This window comes from Canis lupus, chromosome 13 (assembly GCF_011100685.1).
Source record: "Canis lupus familiaris isolate Mischka breed German Shepherd chromosome 13, alternate assembly UU_Cfam_GSD_1.0, whole genome shotgun sequence".
Lineage (NCBI taxonomy): Eukaryota > Metazoa > Chordata > Mammalia > Carnivora > Canidae > Canis > Canis lupus.
The window spans coordinates 44,999,546-45,019,564 of record NC_049234.1 but is presented as its reverse complement, the minus strand read 5'-3'; the positions used below and the strand labels follow the sequence as shown (position 1 = coordinate 45,019,564).

The 20,019-nt window shown below is 38.2% G+C and overlaps 1 protein-coding gene and 1 pseudogene across 7 annotated transcripts in view; both read left to right on the top strand.

Moving 5' to 3' along the window:
• Positions 1-18,279, top strand: part of FRYL (FRY like transcription coactivator) — a 256,547-nt gene extending 238,268 nt beyond the window's left edge. For 4 of the 7 annotated variants that reach the window (XM_038556047.1, XM_038556048.1, XM_038556044.1 and 1 more), the window contains 8 exons: positions 520-727; positions 2,781-2,930; positions 3,800-3,898; positions 10,665-10,733; positions 13,598-13,615; positions 14,373-14,483; positions 15,662-15,852; positions 16,155-18,279. In XM_038556047.1, the coding sequence (XP_038411975.1) occupies positions 520-727; positions 2,781-2,930; positions 3,800-3,898; positions 10,665-10,733; positions 13,598-13,615; positions 14,373-14,483; positions 15,662-15,852; positions 16,155-16,413 (1,105 nt within the window). In that variant the 3' untranslated portion in view covers positions 16,414-18,279. The remainder of the gene's footprint in view (positions 1-519; positions 728-2,780; positions 2,931-3,799; positions 3,899-10,664; positions 10,734-13,597; positions 13,616-14,372; positions 14,484-15,661; positions 15,853-16,154) is intronic. The other 3 variants (XM_038556045.1, XM_038556043.1, XM_038556046.1) reach the window with 3 other exon arrangements.
• On the top strand, positions 4,560-4,652 carry LOC119865523 (annotated as a pseudogene).
• Positions 18,280-20,019: the final 1,740 nt, after the last annotated feature.

The window sequence follows — 20,019 nt, the reverse complement described above, 5'->3', positions numbered from 1 at the left end:
ATCTTCATCTCTTTTCACTGTCCCATTTTTTTTTGTATTATCTGATGTGTTGGGATTATAAATTGCTCAAAAAAAAAATGGCCAGGTCTTTTTTTCTTTTTGAGTCCACAATCCATTACTGACACACCGCAAGGCACATAGTATATACTCATGAAATAGCTGAGCTGCCAGTATGTGTCAAGGCTGATAATAGTGGGTTAGGACCCACAGTTCTGGGTTCAAATTCTGACTCTGTCATTTCCTATTCAATAACCTGTAGGCACAGTACTTAATTTCACTGACCTTTTTGTTTCCTCGTGGTAAAACTGAGCTAATATTAGCCTAACCTTCAGAGTTGCTGTAAAGATGGGCTGCAACAGTCCTAAGAAAGAACACAGAAATCTTGCTATTTGTACTTTTTTATGAAGTTTAGGTTGTTGTACATTTTCTAAATTAGTGCGTAAACTTGAATAAAAATAATCTATGTTGGGTGACTTAAACTATTTTAAGATAGTATTATGTGATATTGTGTATTAACAGTCAAGATGAAGAAGAGCAAGATGGCTTTCCAGAAGTCCAGACATCACCTCTACCATCACCGTTTCTTTCTGCCATAATAGCTGCTTTTCAGCCAGTAGCATGTGATGATGAGGAAGAGGCCTGGCGCTGCCATGTCAACCAGATGCTGTCTGACACTGATGGGTCCTGTGCAGTGTTTACTTTTCATGTGTTTTCTAGGCTGTTTCAGGTCTGTGGTTTTAAAGCTTTCTGAATTTATATTAACAATTACCTGATAAGGTTATGGGTTTTTTTTTTTTTTTAATCTAAAATGAGTATCTCAAATTCTATTTTCCCTTTTTTTTTCCAATTCTATTTTCTACTTTTATTTTTCTTAGTGTCTCAAAATTTAATCTTCCCATTGATTTTCTTAAAAAAAAAAAATATATATATATATATATATTTTTTATGGGCTGGCATAATCACCTGGCAACCCATATATATATATATATAATTTTTTTTTCTTTTCCCCCCAGGGCGTCTGCATGGCACAGTCCACTAAACGTCCAACTCTTGGTCTTGACTCAGATCTCAGGGTCATGAGATCAAGCCCCACGTTGGGCTCCACCCTCAGAGCAGTCTGTTTGGGTTTCTCTCTCACTCTCCCCTCCCCACTCTAAAATAAATAAATCTTTAAAAGAAAATTTCCCAAAGATAGTGATACTACTTAATTTTATGACACTATAGTACTGCTGATAATTTATACAATAACTAGTAGAGATATCTCCCTTCAGACCATTAAAATAAAACTTGAAAGCAACATCTGCTAAATTTTCTGCAGTAGAGTAGGCACCATCCAGGATGCCAAGGGGAAAAAAAAAAAAAAGAACCATGGTCCCTGCCTTCAAAAAGTTTACAGTCAATATCATAAAACAGTTTATAATTAAGTACTAAATTAATTGGCTTTGTTGGGATCTCTGGGTGGCGCAGCGGTTTGGTGCCTGCCTTTGGCCCAGGGCGCGATCCTGGAGACCCGGGATCGAATCCCACGTCGGGCTCCCGGTGCATGGAGCCTGCTTCTCCCTCTGCCTGTGTCTCTGCCTCTCTCTCTCTCTCTCTCTGTATGACTATCATAAATTTAAAAAAAAAAATAAATAAATAATTGGCTTTGTCTCCACACACCTTAAAAAGTTTAGCGAAGGTTGCTTCCAACTGTAGAAATAATAATATGAGGTAACATTTATTGAGTGCTCACTACATGCTAGGTATTGGCATTGTGGCTTAAATGCTTTTACATTATTTAATTCTTAGAACAAACCTATGAAATATAGAGTATTTTTAGCATTCTGTAGCCAGGGAAACTAAGGCACAGAGAAATGCCATTTTAGTCCTTATGCTCTGAACTAGCTACCACTTTTAGGTAGGTCACCACCCTTGACCCAAGCAAATGTTGCCCATCTTGGAAGACCCGGCTAAGTGCATATTCTCAGTGGAGCTTTCCCAGCCACTCCACCCTCTAGTCTCTCCCTCCTGAAAGTTCTTTAGGCTCATCAACGGGAGCATTTATTTATTTTATTCTGTACTTTTGCACTGCTCCTTGGTTTCCCATTCATATTTTTTTTTATTTCCAAAGGTACTCTGTTTCCTGATGCCTAAGATTGTAGCTTGTGCTTTTATTATTATTAAATCATAATGATACCTAACAGTGCTACATATACACAGGCAGGTACACATTAACTAGTCATATAGTTATACCATCAATGAACTAGTCTAATTCACTGAGTGCTCACCATGGGTAAGGCACTATCTATTTTATGTTAATGAGTATTCTTGAGTTTTGAGAAGATATTGCTCTTAATGCATTTTTATGACTTTAATTAAATCACCTGGCAGCCCTTAGCCAAGCATAGTAAACTACATTTCCTGAAAGTTTCTTTCAGGTACAACTCTTGAAGAGCTAATTCTTCAGACATATAAGGACTTTAATTCTAATTATGTGCAGCATATATTCCTTCTATCTCTCCTAATTTAAAAAAAAAAAAAAACACTCAGGAATGGGAAGATGAATGGCACGTATCTTTAGTTGCTTTTTTCAGTAGTACTATTTTGTAAATTTTTGATCATTTTTGGAAATTAACATTTCCTAAAGAAGAGCCTAAAAACATGGATTTACAGACCAGCCATTAGAATTCTGTATATCACTACAACAGTTTTATAATAAAGTTTGCCCTACTTATAAATCATGCGATGAAAAAAAGGCCTTCTTATGAAACACTAAAATTTTTTAATGCTTTTCTCCATAGACAATTCAAAGAAAGTTTGGAGATATAACTAATGAGGCAGTCAGCTTTCTTGGTGAAAGTCTGCAACGCATCGGTACCAAATTTAAAAGTTCACTAGAAGTGATGATGATGTGTTCAGAATGCCCAACAGTCTTTGTGGATGCTGAAACAGTAAGTTTTTATACGAAGGCTTTTTATGAAGACTAAATTTGAATGGCACCAGTCAGTAAATTTTTTTAAGGCAATTCAGAATTTTGAAGTGTTTAAAGGTTTATATTTTCAATTTGGCTAGAAATATCTAGCAAAATATAATTCCAGTGTACTATATGCAGTGACTTGTGTCTGTTTCTGATTCTGAGCCCTCCCTGTCCTCACCCTTCCCAGAGTCCTAGATGGGGAAGCCAGAGTCCTATTCTAGAGATGAGTACTCTCTGATTTTCCCTGATTCTTGAATAAAAGGTAGGAGAGGGCTAGACCTACTCCCATGAAGAACCCAGAGCTCAATCTTCCCATTTTGTTTCCAAACACACAGATTATGTATTAAGATATTTAGAGAGAAGCTCCTGGGTGGCTCAGTCAGTTAAGCATCTGACTCTTGATTTCAGCTCAGGTCATGATCTCAGGGTGGTGAAATCAAGCCCTGAATTGGGCTCCGTGCTGGGCATAGAGCCTGCTTAAGATTCTCTCTCTCCCTCTTTTTCTCTCTTAAAAAAAAAGTTTTTAGAGAATTAAGGTTTAAGAAGCTTCAAGGGTGTTACCTTTAAGATGTATACTGGTGTGCCATTTCTCACCTCAGACAGTTCTTGAAAGCATCTGAAGGCACACTTGTCCTTGCTGGCATCCCTGAAATCCCACTGCGTTCCTACTCAGTTTCCATGAAAGGTCAGCCCTCAGTATGGGACAGAGCGCAGGAAAGGGACGCTGGCAATAAGCACTAAGTCGGGCCAAAAACCAACTAACAGAAATTCCATGACCTAAAAGTTGTCAGTCTTAGGACTGATGAGAAATGATAACCTGGATCAATGTTTCTGACTTGACAGCTGATGTCATGTGGTTTGCTGGAAACACTCAAGTTCAGTGTTTTGGAGTTGCAAGAACACCTGGATACATACAATGCCAAAAGAGAAGCAGCTGAGCAGGTCAGTCTCTCTCTCTCTCTCTCTCTCTTTTTTTTTTTTTTTTTTACCATGTGAAAAATGTAGCTTGCTTTTGACGCTAGGAATGTTAACTTGGCAGCTAAACAGCCAAGATAGAAAAGAGGACCCTCTTAGCACTTGCCTCAGGGTTTTACTGAGAAACGTGGGGCCTCCCTCTGAACTCTCTGTCCAGTGAATTCCTATCTCTGGCTTTTAGAAATCAGCCCTCTAAGAGCCTCAGAACACAATGGAACACGATAGCTTTATAAAAAGCTTCAATGTGGAGACTACATCGCTGCTGTCAACATTGCAAATGGTGAAATAAAAGCATTATTTCTGAGAGTGCCCTGTCCTATTGTGATCTAGAAAATCTGTAACCTGCGACAGAGCCAGGATCTTTTTCCTGTGATGTGTATGTAGGCAAACAAAGGGACAAATAAGCACACAGTAGATTATAGATATTACTTGCGAAGAAATGTTTCTTCAGTTCCCATCTGGCACTGCACAACAACACTAGTTCTGTTTCCTGAGAGTAAATGTTTTCAATTAGCAGGGGCAGGAAAAGAAATTTTTCTCCTTTTCACATAAACTGTATATAGTAGACATTTTTTTCCTAGAATAGATGGATCTTTCATTAATTAGCATTAAATATACATCAAATGTAGTGCTTACTTCGGCAGCACATGTACTAAAATTGGAACAATACAGAGAAGATTAGCTTGGTCCCTGTGCAAGGATGACACACAAATATATTTCTTCGGAATATGAATCATAAAAAAAGAATGGAACCTTGCCATTTGCAACAACATGGATATAGCAAGAGAGTATAATGCTAAGTGAAATAAGTCAGTGAAAGACAAATACCATATGATTTTACCCATGTTGAATTTAAGAAGCAAAACAAATGAAAATGGGAAAAAAGAGAGCAAAACCAAGAAACAGACTCTTAATTATAGAGAATAAACTGAGGGTTGCTGGAGGAGAGGTATTTGTATATATTGTGGAAGGATCACAAAAAGTCTAATTAATGTCCATCACTGCTACATAATTCAAATTATTTTTGACAAACACAAGTTTGACAATTTAGATGAAATAGACCAGTCGTTAAAAAGTACAAATTATGGGACACCTAAGAGGCTCAGTGGTTGAACATCTGCCTTTGGCTCGGGGCGTGATCCCGGGGTCCTGGGATCGAGTCCTGCATCAGGCTCCCCACAGGGAGTGTGGGGACCCCTCTGCCTGTGTGTCTGCCTCTTTGTGTGTCTCTCATGAATAAATAAATCTTTTAAAAAATAAAAATAATACAAGAAATAAATAGGTAATGGGGATTAAGAAGGGCACATGTGATGAGCACTAGGTATTATGAGCAAGTGATGAATCACTAAATTCTTCACCTGAAACTAATTCTTTAAAAAATTATTTAATCAAAAAACTATGTATCGATCACATGCAAAGGGCTATGAAAAGTATAAGACCTGGCTCTTATTCCCTTAATATACTAGTTAAGAATATAAAGCACAAACACTGTGTACAAATAGTAGCAAAAGTAAAGTGTCAGGGATCCCTGGGTGGCTCAGTGGTTTAGCTCCTGCCTCTGGCCCAGGGCGTGATCCTGGAGACCCAGGATCGAGTCCCACATCAGCCTCCTTGCATGGAACCTGCCTCTCCCTCTATCTCTGTGTCTCTCATGAATAAATAAAATCTTTAAAAAAAAAAAAAAAAAAGTAAAGTATCCATTTATAGCTATAACTAGAGACTTCACAAAATTGAAAGGGTCTAACAGACCTGATGCTATCTACTGTGATTTCCAAAGAGAGGTCACTGTCAGCTATTAGGAAAAATCCATGGAATAGAGATCAGACCTCAGCCCTTAACAGATGGTAATTTTAATCTGGGGGATTCTTTCAGGGAAAGAATATAATATGAGAAAATACCTACATTAAGGCTCTCTCTCCTTATAAAGAAGGAGGGAATCTCACATTTGGGCTGAAAGAATAATGACAAATTGATAAGGAGGGAAGAGTTTTCAACATCGGGAAGGTATTGGGCAAGATCTGGTCATCTTACAAATATAGCAGTCCCCCCTTATCCACGGGGGACACATTCCAAGACCCCCCAGTGGATGCCAACAACTGTAGAAAGTACCAGAACCCTATAGATACTATGTTTTTTTTCCTGTACATGGTGAAGTTTATAAAATAGGCTCAGTAAAAGATTTAACACCAATAATTAATAAAATGGAACAATTATAACAATTAGACTGTAATAGAAGTTGTGTGAAGGTGGTCTCTCGTTCTATCAAAATATGTTATTGTACTGGACTCGCCCTCTGGGGATGATGTGAGATGACCCTGTGCCTTCAGGATGAGCTGGAGAGATGAATGATACAGGCCTTGTGACGGAGCATCAGGCTCAGGTGACCTCCTGATAATAGGTCAGAGGAGGATCACTGCTTCCGGGTTACCACTGACTTTGGGTGACTGAAACTCCAGATGGGGGTGGAAGATTTGACCCTGCCATGCATGTTCTTATAAGCGTGTCTTTTGTGTACTAATGTTCACAAATCTTTCAAGTAGGAGGAGAATTGCCCCAGCAGTTCTGAAGTCTTACCTATGTTCAACTTTAGTAGATTCTGTGGTTTTCTAAAAGATGCTCTATCAGTTTAGGATCCCTGCAGAAGGATATACAAGAATTACCGTTCGCTTCCTATCTTTGCCACCACTCGTATTTACAACTTTAAAAATTTTGGTCATTCTGGTGGGTGTGTGGTATTTTATGATAGTATTTTGCATTTCCCTGATGACTTGTTTGAGCACCTGCTCAAATAGATATTTTCATTTAGATATTTTTTGAATTGTGCCTTCAAGTATCTTGTCCATTTTTGCAAATGGGTTTATGGCTTTCTTATTGATTTGTAGGAGTTATTCTAAACACAAGCCTTTTATTGGATACGTTTATAAGTTTTTTCCCTTCTCTGTGGCTAGCATTTTCACTATCTTAATAGCATCCTTTGATGAACACAAGTTTTTAATCTTGACTAAGTAAGTTATCCATCCCTTTTCCATTATGGTTAGTGCCTTTCGTGTCTTCATAAATATTTGCCTACCCTAGAAGCTGTGATAGAGTTACAGTTAAGGACCTTGATACATATCTTGCTCTCTGTGTCCATACCCTTTCATAACTTGGCTTTGCTGTTCCATCAAGAGGTGGAGAGCTGGACTCCCATCTCTTAAGTCTGTGACATCCTTGCCTTTTTCTGACCAAATTCAGAAACGATGCTGTGCAACTTCTCAGTCTAGCACTTGGGCCTTTTGCAGCTTCTGCTTTTGCCATTGTGCCAGTCCCAGCGTAAATTGGGATAAACTCTAGAAAACTAATAAAACCCTTAATTTACTGGAGAATTAGATGCCACATGGAGCAGAATGGAGGCATCCCAACTGACAGCATGCCAGGCATTTAAGTGATGCCAGTTTAGAGCTTCCAGCCCCTGTCAAGTCATCCAATGACTGCAGACTTGGGAATGACCCTAGGCAAGGCCAGAAGGAACTCCCAACCAGATTAGTCTTATTTTAAGCCATTTAAGTTTTAGAGAGGTTAGTGATGATACAGCAATAAGTACCATTTACAATAGGAAAAATCAAACACCTACAAATAAATCTAAAGATGTGCTATACCTCCATACAGAAAACTTGAAATTTAATGAGGGACATTAAAGGCTATCTCAGTGGCAGCTTGGATGGCTCGGCGGTTTAGCATCGCCTTTGGCCCAGGGCATGATCCTGGAGACCCGGGATCGAGTCCCACGTCGGTCTCCCTGCATGGAGCCTGCTTCTCCTCTGCCTGTGTCTCTGCTTCTCTATCTCTCTGTCTCTCATGAATAAAATAAAATCTTCTAAAACAAATAAAAATAAAAGCTATCTCAGTAAGACTGTATACCATGTTCATGAATCAGAAGGTTCAAAATCTCAGATTCTCTATTGATGGAAATTGATAGGCTAACTCTACAGTTTATATGGAAGTACAAAGAGCTAAGTATAAGACAAACAACCTTCTTGAACACAGGTCAGCAAACTATAGCCCATAGGTCATATCTGGCCCACTCCCTGTTTTTGTCAATAAAGGGTTTTTTTGGAACATAGTCATCATATTTGTTTATGCATATTATGCATATTTATGCATATTTTTGTACTGCGACATAGTTAAAATGGTTGCAACAGAGAATAGTTTGCAAATCTTTACTCCTTGCCCTTCACAGAAATAGCCTTCCAAGTTTGTACATGAAGAACAATAACAAAGTCTAAACAACAGAGTTAGACTTCCAGCCAGTAAGACTTGTTAAAAAATTCAAGAGTATATGGCTTAAGAATAGAAAAACAGACCACTGGAATATAATAGAGAATCTGATAACAGACCCATATATACATGGGTACATACGTGTATGTATGATCATCATACAGTTTATAGCAAAGGTGCTATTATAACGCAGTGGGAAAAGAATGTTTTCAATAAATTGTGTTGAATCAAATATTTGTATAGGGTAGAAAAAGGATTCCTTCTAAGCTGTCATCTCTTTCTTGTCCCGTATTGTTACTTTTCTTACTCTCCTTTCTTGTGTTCATCTATCAACCAAGTGTTTTTTGTTCTTCGGGTTTTCCCTCTAATGGTTTTTACCATTATAGTATCATAGTTAACACATTCTTCCATTATGCCTTGAAAGTCACGAGTGATAGCCTGGGTTCTTCATCAGGACCCCTGCCATCCTGGCAGGAAATGAACAGTTCAACACCAGGAGACCAGAAATCTGTTTACATTTTTATCCTCCCAGGTGCTGCTGCTTGGTTGTCTAGCCTCTCCTCCTGCACGTGTTAAACGCTAGAGTGGCAGTGTCCCGAGGGAAGCTGCACACAGATCATTGGGTGCCCTTCTCTACAGTCCCCTTCCCTCCAGCATACCTTTGGTGACCCTGTTTTCCCAGCTCAGTGATGCTGTGGGGCCCACCCTAGGCCACTGCTGTCTGCCTGCCTGAGCAGCTAGCAAAGCTTTGAGTAAGCAAGGCCCCGGAGCTAAGCCTGGGATCTGTGCAGGGCTCCCTGTCTGCTGGCGGACCGCATTCTGCTTCTGTGGGTGTCCTTGGAGGGCTGGCGCTCTATGGGCTGCTCCCTCATGCCCAGAAGCCGAACCTCTCCAGTTCCCTTTTAACCTTTACTTGAGCCTTGACTAAAGAAACAATGATGACCAATTGGATGTGAACGGGGGGACATTCTGTACACCAAGTACTGTGTCTTGTACACACTGGCTGCAATCGTGTGGACCTGTGCTGTTCAGGCCAGTATGCAGCCATGAGACTATTGGCTTGGGGCTTGTTTTTTTTAACAGAGTAAAAACATAAAAAACAATTTGTTGAATAAGGCTCCCAAAATGTTCTATCACTGGGCATAGACTAGAAAAAATTTTATTTAGTAACAATAGGCCTTTAGATATTCAATTATTTTCTTCTAATTTATTAGTACACGTGGACAAATTGGGCTGGATTAGTGAGGAGGATTAGGTGTATAAACGTTTTAACATTCTGTGTGAATAAATACGAACACATGCGTCCTACAATAGATTTCAGCCGAATGCTGCTGATATAAAGAAATCCGCTGGATAGCTTTTGACAATGGCTGCCAGCGGCTCATCTCACTAGGGAAAGCTTAACGTGTTTCTTCAGAGATGCTGTCAAGCAAAAGCCTAAGGGCCTGTACAGTCTAAGGGACTGGAATAAAAGCAACATAAGGTCAAAGAGTTGTTTTGAAATAACGGAGACGTCTAATTCGCATTCTTTGCATGTACAACGTTAAGCTACAGTTGAGTGTTTTAAATGCCTAGTTGTACTGAGATATTTTCAGTGAATATGCTTAATGGAGCTAGTAGTTTTTCTTAAAGTCTTAATGATTTCATATATATCTTTTATGTTTATCACACACATAAAGAACTAGGAAGTAAAAAGAATACATAATATCAAACTGTCAAAACCTAATTCCTTCACCTGGAGACCCTTAACTTTTCTTCGTTCTGCTAGGACATTCCATGACTCCAACATTTTTTTCCCCAACTAAACTACAATGCTCTCATTTCTTATTTGACTAAAGAAAAAAATACCTTAAGTAAATACCCAATATTAGGAATAGCCCCTGGATAAGGGAAAAAAACACGCATGGCATCTATATCCAATATTCTTTGGAGATAACATGTTTGTCATTCATTACTTTCCAAAAAGAAAAGAAGTAAAAACAAGATTTAAAATGGATTTTGGTTTCTGTTTCACTAATTAAAATTGACACCAGTCTCCTGAGAATTACACTTCTGATAAGCAAACAGACCTGGTTAATTTTAAGTTGCCTTTATTAAATTGCACTTCCAGAGGGAAAGCACATCTTTCATTTCCCCATCTTACATTAGACAAAGGTCAGGTATACGCTGTGAAGATTTCCAATAAAACCTGCAGAATGAAGAGTTCTCCTTACTGAAATGGAGCACAAGTCCCTAGAAGAGCAGACTATTGTGTTTTTGTGAGCACACCACCACACTGTGCACATGTCATCCTGCTCTGGTTTGTTGCCTACAAATAATTAGGCTCGAGTGGAGATTGAAGGCTCTGCCTAGAACCAATCCCAGAACTTCAAGTTAACTTTTAAAGTGACCTTATACACACAGGCCGTTACGTTACCAATTTCACTGTGCGTTATATAAATGTTATGTTAAAATTTATGGTTACTTCTTTCCTTAGTGGTTAGACAACTGTAAGAGGACATTTGGTGCCAAAGGAGACCTGTATAGGATAAACACGGATGCACAGGTAAGTCTCCTCTTCTTAGTTCTGCTCTGTTTCTGTGACAGGTAAAACCATGCATGTGTTCCAGTGCCCCTATTTGATAATCCTAGGAATGAAATTTATAACACTTTTCATTTTTGTTATCAGAACAATCTTCGTCAAAGGTTCAGTGAAATATTGGCTTAGTAATGAAAAATTCACTTTAATAAAAATGAACGACCAGCTTGTGACTGAAGCTTAATAACATTCAGGAGATAAGCTTGATGGCTATCTGGACAGGCCAAGTTAGACTTTACTTGCATCTGCCTCTTCAAAAAATTAGACTGGTCGGGAAAGCAAACTTCACAGTAATGTCATATCCATTCATGGTAGCCTTTCTAAAGGCGAAATGCTGATTGGATAAACTAACTTTTTTATAGTATAAAAAGTCAATGAAAATAAGGGCAATGTTTTCTTAGGGAAAAGTACATGTGTATAAGACACTATATGAGGGTAAATCAAGCCCTACAAATTATTCTAATAGGAATACAGCTTCATATGCAGAAGACGCAGTCATCAATTAACTTCTGCATTGACATCAGAATTCCAACCTTTTCCAACATTGGTTGCACTGTTCTGGATTTCTAGTCACTGTAAAAGTTATAGCATGATAATAAAAATGTGAAGTTTTTTAAACCGAAATGTTGAGAAAATAATAGTATGCATTTCACATTCCTTATCTCTGTCCTTACAGCTGTGTCTAATAGATGCTTAGTATCCCCATTTTGCAGATGAGGAAGCTGAGGCTCAGAGAAGCCAATGTATCTAAAACCAGTAAGAAAAGAGAATTAAGATTCAAACCAGGCAGGCTGACTCCAAATCCTCCACTGTGTAACAAGGAAATGGTCAAATCACCTGTGTAAAGAAAGAAACAAGGGAAAATAAGGAATAAGAATCGGAGCCTGTGGGTTTTATCTTTGCCACCATTTAACTGCATGGCTTGAGTATATAATATAAACTCCCTTTTTTCTTACATAAATTAGGTGATTAGACTAAGTGATTTCTTATAGCCCTCTGCCTTGAAGAAGATGAGTTCCATCTCCAAGAGTCTAGGTCAGTTAATACAGCTCAACGCTTTCTCCTAAGTGAAAACTGAAAACGGTACATTTAAGAATTTCATTTATATCTTCTCTCTCCTTTTATATTCAGCTCCTTGAGATCGGGGACACTGGTTACACAACCTTACTAGTTCTGTCCCTGTGTACCAGAATTCTTTTGCATAATTATTTTTAAATAAGTGAAAAAATATATATACCTGCTAATTTCAATATACTTAAAAATCAAGAATTTTAAGCCTGCAAAGTTGGCACATATTCCTGGTAATTTAGAGCTACACAATTACTTACCTCCTATAATTGTGATCATAAACTTTAAAAAAGGATCCCTGGGTGGCGCAGCGGTTTGGCGCCTGCCTTTGGCCCAGGGCGCGATCCTGGAGACCCAGGATCGAATCCCAGTGCATGGAGCCTGCTTCTCCCTCTGCCTATGTCTCCGCCTCTCTCTCTCTCTCTCTCTGTGACTATCATAAATAAATAAATAAATAAATAAATAAATAAATAAATAAATAAATAAATAAACCTTAAAAAATAGTATGATAAAGATTTATTTATTTGAGGGAGAGAGCGAGAGAGCAAGGGAGGGGCAGAGGGAGGAGGAGACTCTTAAGCAGAGTCCCCACAGAGCTTGGAGCCTAACGCCAGGCTTGATCTCACAACCCTGAGATTATGACCTGAGCCAAAATCAGGAGTCACCTAAGCCTAAGCCACCCAGATGCCCCTATCATGATTTCTTTTCCATTACATCCCAAAGTAGAAGCTGTAAGTGTATGCATATAGAGCCAGTTCCATTATTCATGCTAATAGAAGTAAGAAAATGTATTTGAAACTCAAATGGTTGTTCATTTCCATATAAAACTGAAGTAGAACCTCAAATGTAGATATGCTAATATGTTTAACATTGGATTATGCTCAACTGATATTCACTGAATGACTATCCATGTAATTTATGGGAAGCGGTATGGAGCTAAAGTTCACCTTTGCTTAGCAAATCCCTTCTAAATTGATAGGAATAAATGTTATATAAACAGTCCTTCAGAGGACACTATTTAGAGAAGCAGACTTCAGAGGGACTTTTAGAAGCAATATTTACATTACAGCGATTGCTATTCTAATTAGAAATTATTCTTTCTCTAGAATGGACTAGAGACTAGGGCCAAGTTGCTATAAATATTTTAATGTAACAATTTTTAAATAGCAAAACATTTAGTTTATGGACTATGTATTTTACATACACACATCATCTCATTTGACTCAAACCTAGCTGGGTAACTTCTGAAGTTCACTAGTTGCATTTTGGAATGCATTTTAAAACCCACATCTGCTTTTGATAGCTTATGTTCTGACACTGCACCAATTATGGCAACATAGGACCTAATTAGTAAGGGTGGGAAGCCTAGACCACACCAAATATAATCCTCTGTTAAGTATAAGCTTATAAGCCAATTCTTTTCTAAAAACAGTAATTTATTTTTTATTTCTAATCAGAAATTTTCCACTTGTGGAAATTTTATGACATTTGCTTTAGTTTTGTCCTGTGTAGCTTTCGCACAAAAAATAAATTACAGCCTAAATGTAATTTAGTTATTTGGCAAAGAGTTAAAAACACCCCGGAGTGTTACTCTCAATGTATAAAAAGTTTTATTCTAGAAATATTAGATTTTTTAGATGCAATTAAGTGTTCTTCAGTTTGCCTGGGACATCTGTGACCCTAGTTAAAATGATTTCTTACACTAATTCTTGGTCTTTTTCTTCCTTTGTATTTTTTTGTGACCCGATCACCTTCTTGCTTAGCAAATGGAAATTCTAGCAGTAAGTGACCTGTCTTAATTTATAGACTTATCCATGTCAGACAAACTGATTTTCATTTGCCATTTGTGAGCTAGCAGTGTTTTGTCATGGACTATTGTAAAAGTGTGCTTCAGTTTTGCATAAGCCCTAATCCGTGAAATGTTGGTCCTCTAAAGAGGAGATTTTATGATATGTACGACTAGCAGTCACCTTTTTTATACATCTATAAACTAACCTCTTTTAAACTTAATTTTAAAAATCAAAGTGCATATGTTAATTTCATTGTTAATTTCAATGAGATTACAAGGTTTTTTTTTTTTGTTGTTGTTTTTTTTAGAAAAATGAATTCATTTTTAGGTTGTAAGAGGTAATCCAGTTTGACTGCTTTATCAAACATTTGTTGATAAATGCAGTGAGATATACATCTCAATGGGGTGAAAGTATATGCATTTGTACATTTTTTTCATATGAATTTTGAGTTCGAGTGAATCCTTTTTAAAGCATTCTATATATTGCCTGCCGAAAAATTCTAATGTGAAAATGTGCTTCTCACTAAATGAATTATGTAACCAACAGTCTTTAAATTTGTATTTTAATCCCAGTCTTCAAAAGCATCTTTCATCAGCTTCACACTATATTAACTTGCTTACTGGCGGAGAAATAAATGCCAAGACAATTTTAACATAATTACTTATAAATTTGTATTGGAAATGTACTGTCTAATCAAACACCATGGACAGTGGCACCTGAATGTAATGCAGTGTTTACTTACTTCTAGGAACTGGAGCTCTGCCGAAGGTTATACAAACTGCATTTTCAGTTGCTGCTTCTCTTCCAAGCTTACTGCAAACTGATCAGCCAAGTAAATACAATAAAAAATGAAGCAGAGGTAAATACTCGGTTCTAATAGGAATCTGATTCTAGAATACTAAAATATCATAAATGTGTTCTTGTAGGAGAGCTGATGTCAAAAGTCACTTAATAGGGAATCTTGTTGTTCAGGATTGTCTTTTTAGAAACACTGCGCTATTTCAAGACCTGTCAGTAAATAAAACAGCACATAGCCAGCGGTCTTGACAGGCTCAAGACCTTACAGGTCACAGCAGCAACAACAGACCATCTGTAACCGGAAGTCAAGGAAAGCACATCAGCTGAATAAAGACACAGTTAAATTATGAAACTCCCCCCGAACATCTCGTCCATATATTTTTGTAGTTCTACTGATGTACATAAGAATCAACAGGTCAAAAACTCTTTGAATGTTGGAAATCATGTAATGAATAGGTTCAAAGGCAGGGACTTTAGTCTTTTATCCCTCCCCTTGTCAGAGCTGGTCCTGAAACGGGAAATGCTTACACTTTTGTTAAATGGTTAAATCAATTTTAAAAATACATACTGGTTTATATAAAATACGTTGGATAAGTAATCTTTTAAAATGTACTTTTCCTTTGATGTTAAAAATTCACAACCTCCCCCCCATAACAGTAAATGATTTTTACTATCCAAGGTGCAACTGGATCACGCTAAAACCAGTATAAACATTGGTTATGACCAGTTTTATTACATCTATCATAACATTTCCCAACATGGGACTCAAACTCACGACTCCAAGATGGAGAGTCACATGCTCCACCAACTGAGCCAGCCAGGCGCTCCTATATCCTTTTACTTTATCAAGAGTATTTGAAGACTACTCTTTGGTAGCCTACCTAATCAAGAACTTGAAATATTAACTGCCTTTAAACCACTAAGTTTAACATTTGCAAATCTTTAAGAGAAACGATGCCTAGGGATGCCTGGGTGGCTTAGCGGTTAAACACCTGCCTTCAGCTCAGGGCATGATCCTGGAGTCCTGGGATCGAGTCCCACGTCGGGCTCCCTGCATGAAGCCTGCCTATGTCTCTGCCTCTCTCTGTGTCTCTCATGAATAAATAAATAAATAATAAAATCTTAAAAAAAAAAAAACGATGCCTATCATCAGATATATCTTTACTGCCAATTAAATGCCCTTTTTGTTACTCGATATACAAATAGATCCTCCTTTCAAGGTATACTGATTTGTTTTAGGTCATCAACATGTCCGAGGAACTTGCCCAACTGGAAAATATCCTCAAAGAAGCAGAGTCGGCTTCAGAAAATGAAGAAATTGACATCTCCAAAGCCGCACAAACTACTATAGAAACTGCCATTCATTCTTTAATTGAAACCTTGAAAAATAAGGAATTTATATCTGCTGTAGCACAAGTAAAAGCTTTCAGGTAAAATGTGAAGGGATTTCCTATCTCTAAACCTAGATTGGGATTTTACAATGACTGGGTTTGGGCTTTAATGTTTCAGTATGTCTTTATGAAAGTATGACTTTGATATTTTCTACAGTTATCACTGAAATGACACCAATTTTAGGTGTCAGGCTTCGTTAATCTGAGTAATACATTTGCTCAAATATCAAAACAGATCTTCAATGATTCACAAGGAAATTTTGCTATAGATATTAATTTAAAATGTACTTACTTTTAATAATTGTTTGAGTCTCAGGACTTAAAAATATTGTGTATTTCAGGTCTCTCTGGCCCAATGATATCTTTGGCAGTTGTGAAGATGACCCCGTGCAGACGCTGTTACACATATATTTCCATCATCAGACACTGGGCCAGACGGGAAGCTTTGCAGTGATAGGCTCTGACCTGGACATGTCAGAAGCCAACTACAAACTGATGGAACTTAATCTAGAAATAAGAGAGTCTCTACGCATAGTGCAATCATACCAGCTTTTAGCACGGGCCAAACCAATTGGAAATTTGGTGAGCACTGGATTCTGAGAAACTTCAGGCATTTAGGGAAGATGACGAAGAACATTAATGGGCACCTTTTATAAACCCTTGCAGTTCACTGATAACTTTTCCTGGCAGCATCCAGAACCAGAGTGTAACTAATGCCAAGCTTTTATCAGATAAAGAACGGCAAAACCCAAGATCTGAAGAAAAGAAATCTAACAGCTGCCAATACCTCCCACAATTAACTGTATGAAGAAGGAATTTTTTAATTACTTAACCCATGTGAAAAAGAAAAGGGCTAAAAGTGATGCATACAAATACATTACTTTCTGGAGAAAGAAGAGAATTCCAAGACTGTTTGCAATAATGGCCTCTAATACTGAGACGTTGGAAAGCAGGTGACATGAGGCTAAAATCCAGGCTCGTTCATTTTAGCTGAAGACCTGCCAAGCTGCCTAGATTTCCAGCAGCCAGAAGCATACTCTACAGCTGACGCTTAATCATCTACATGAAGAACCTTCAGTCGGATAGATATACACAGACTTATTTGCAAAAAAGAAAAAAAAAAAAAAACATTGGATTTTTTTTTTTCCCCAACACGTGGGATAAGGGCGTGGGTGTTTCTGTTTTTTAGTCTGTATAAGGGATTATGTGTGTGTGAGCGGGGATGTGTGAGTATGTGATAGTCCTATTTTCAAGGTATGGATGTTTGGTGATAACATGTCAGAGCATGCCTAAAAGAGCACTGCAAGATTATTTTTGAAGAAATTTTATTTTATTAGATCTAACTCTTCATAGTGTGTAAATGTTAGAACACTTTAATAATATTTTAAAGCTGGGCTTTCCCGGTATTTTGAAAAGAAATAATATATCTGTTAATGTTATTGGAATGCTGCTCAGTTCTCTGATCAGTGCTTACGTTACGATTGTTGATAACTAACCAAAGTAGATGCCTGCAGAGACTTTAAAATGTAAAATAAAGATGTATGCTGCCCGTCAGCTATTCTCATTAGAAAAGTTAACTTATTTTACTCCATAATTATTACAGAAACTGTATAGATGAAAACCAGTATTGTACATTCGTGCAATGCACTGTTCTACAAGAATAGGTATACAAAGCTAAAGAAAAGATCGTGGTCACTGATGGTAGGATACATGACTTGCGGGCTCCGAAGTCCGCAGAATTCAAGAAGAGAGATGCAAACACATTTTTATATGTTTCATTCAGGACTCACGTGTTTCACCCAAAAGGAACCTGGGGCTATGGGGGAAAATGAAAGGAAGCCTGAAGACCGACTACCAAAACACGCAATATACTCACTCCTGTCTCAGCCTGTAGCATAACAATGAACTGGATTCTCTGTCCTTTTTTAAATAGCATTTTGTAAAAGAAATGAATGTAGTCCCACAATTCCTCTGATTTGAAAGGAACACCTTGTATTTTTTATAGGCATCTCTTATCCACTGTGACTTTCTTTTAAACTGGGCTCTGTGATTCCAGAGTTTAGAATGTAGAAATGAAATGCTTAGCTTTGCCTTTTCTTGGGGGTGTGGACCCTGCCAGAAATGTAATTATGCTCAAGTGCATTAATTGAAGGCACTGTGCACGCCGTTGGACTGCTGACTATAGTTATGTTACCTGTAAAATTCCATAACTGGTCACAGCACATTCATAATCACTGTATTTTTTGACCCTGATAAAAAAAAAAAAAAAAAAACAATTATTTTGATGGTGTTCTGGTACTGTAAATGGTGTCCTTTAAATTATTTAATAACTTTTGGGTGTGGGGCAGGAAGAGCGGGATGGTGTCCAGAGACACCCCACACTTTACATCCTACCTTACCATCCCCCTATTTTCTCACCCTCCTTATATCCTTTTTGTTAAAATAAAGAAGCATTGTAGCTGTTGATTTGTGTTGTATTTTAAGGATGAATGATTATAGTGTGCATCATGTAGTGACTTTTCAAATATTGCCCTCATTCTTAAACATAACTCTCCCCAAAAGAACAAAGTTGAGAACAAATTAGGTTGACTAATTACCCAAACCATACCTTTGAACAGTTGAAATTTCCTTTTCTTGTTTATGTAGCTAAGTTGATTAACAAGATGAATGCACCTACAGAAAGCAAAATGCAAATATAAAGGCATTAGGGTTGTCCTTTTGCAATTGAGTTTTCCTAAAACCTATACTAGTTCGCTCCTCTGAATCCAACGTTTGCATTTAACAAAGTATATCAAATGCTTAGTTTATTAAATACCCTACGTAGTTCCACACAGAGCCGTTTGTGCTCACATAGGCCTCTTTCTTTTGCCCATGAGGTTGATCATTTTTTAAATAGTAAGCTTGTGAGACACCCAGTGGCTCAGTGGTTGGCTCAGGGTGTGACCCCGGGGTCCGGGGATCTAGTCAGGCATTGGGCTCCCCGCAGGGAGCCTGCTTCTCCCTCTGCCTGGGTCTCTGCCTCTCTGTGTCTCTCAAGAGTAAGTAAATTAAAATCTTAAGTAAATAAATAGTAAGCTTGTAAAATAACACCCAGAGAAGAGACCTGGCTTTTTCTTTTACACAATTTAGAAAATATTTCCTTTCAGTGATATAGAGGGCGTGGTACAACCTACCATAAGTTTAAGAAATAAACACTCTCTTGGAACAAACTCACCAAAGCCAGTAAGCTTTCCTCATTTAGGTCGTGGAGAACTGCTCCTACACCATGCCTCATAATCTAAATGAAAAGAAGATACTAGAATCAATGTAATCATAATTGCACTTCATGGCATTTAAAAAATTTTTTCCAAGTAATCCACTGTCACCTTAGCAAATGCAGGATATAAAGAACCCAAGAGGGGCCCCTGGGTGGCTCAGGTCTTGATCCCTGGATCGAGTACCCCACCACCCCCTGCTGGGGGCCTGCTTCTCCCTCTGCCTATGTCCCCGCCTCTGTGGGTCTCTCCTGAACAAATAAAAGAATCACTTGATACCCAGAGGTAACAGTGTTCTGGGGGATTTCGTTCTAGTCAAAGTCTCTCTTGCTAAACATACATATTATGTTATACATGGGGCAGCCCCGGTGGCCCAGTGGTTTAGCGCCGCCTGCAGCCCGGAGCGTGATCCTGGAGACCCGGGATGGAGTCCCACGTTGGGCTCCCTGCATGGAGCCTGTTTCTCCCTCTGCCTGTGTCTCTCATGAATAAATGAATAAAATCTTTAAAAAAAAAATACATGGGAGATATATATAAAGTTTCCTTTGTAGTTTGACAGTGCTAATTGCTAGGATGTTACCACAACTTTTAACATAAGATGTTTTTGTGCCACTTAGTGTGTAATGAACAAAGTAAAACCTGTTTTGATGCTGGCTTTCCTCGGCTGTAAAACCGCTCAGCTACTCTCTTAGCAGTCGTAGTGACAAGCTCTCATGTATAAAGAATGACTGACACCCAATTTCATAGATTCAGGACTCCCTACAGGTGTGTTTCTCTTGTTCCCTCACTCGCTCCACTAGTGTTTAGGGCGTGGGCTCACGTGCCACCTGAGTCGAGTCTCCTTTCCCTGCCCCTACCCTCAACCAAACCAGTAGGAACAGGTGTTAGAACATCACCTTCCCCCACGCCTCGAGTTGTCGTTCATCTCTGGCCCCACCACCATTTGATCTTT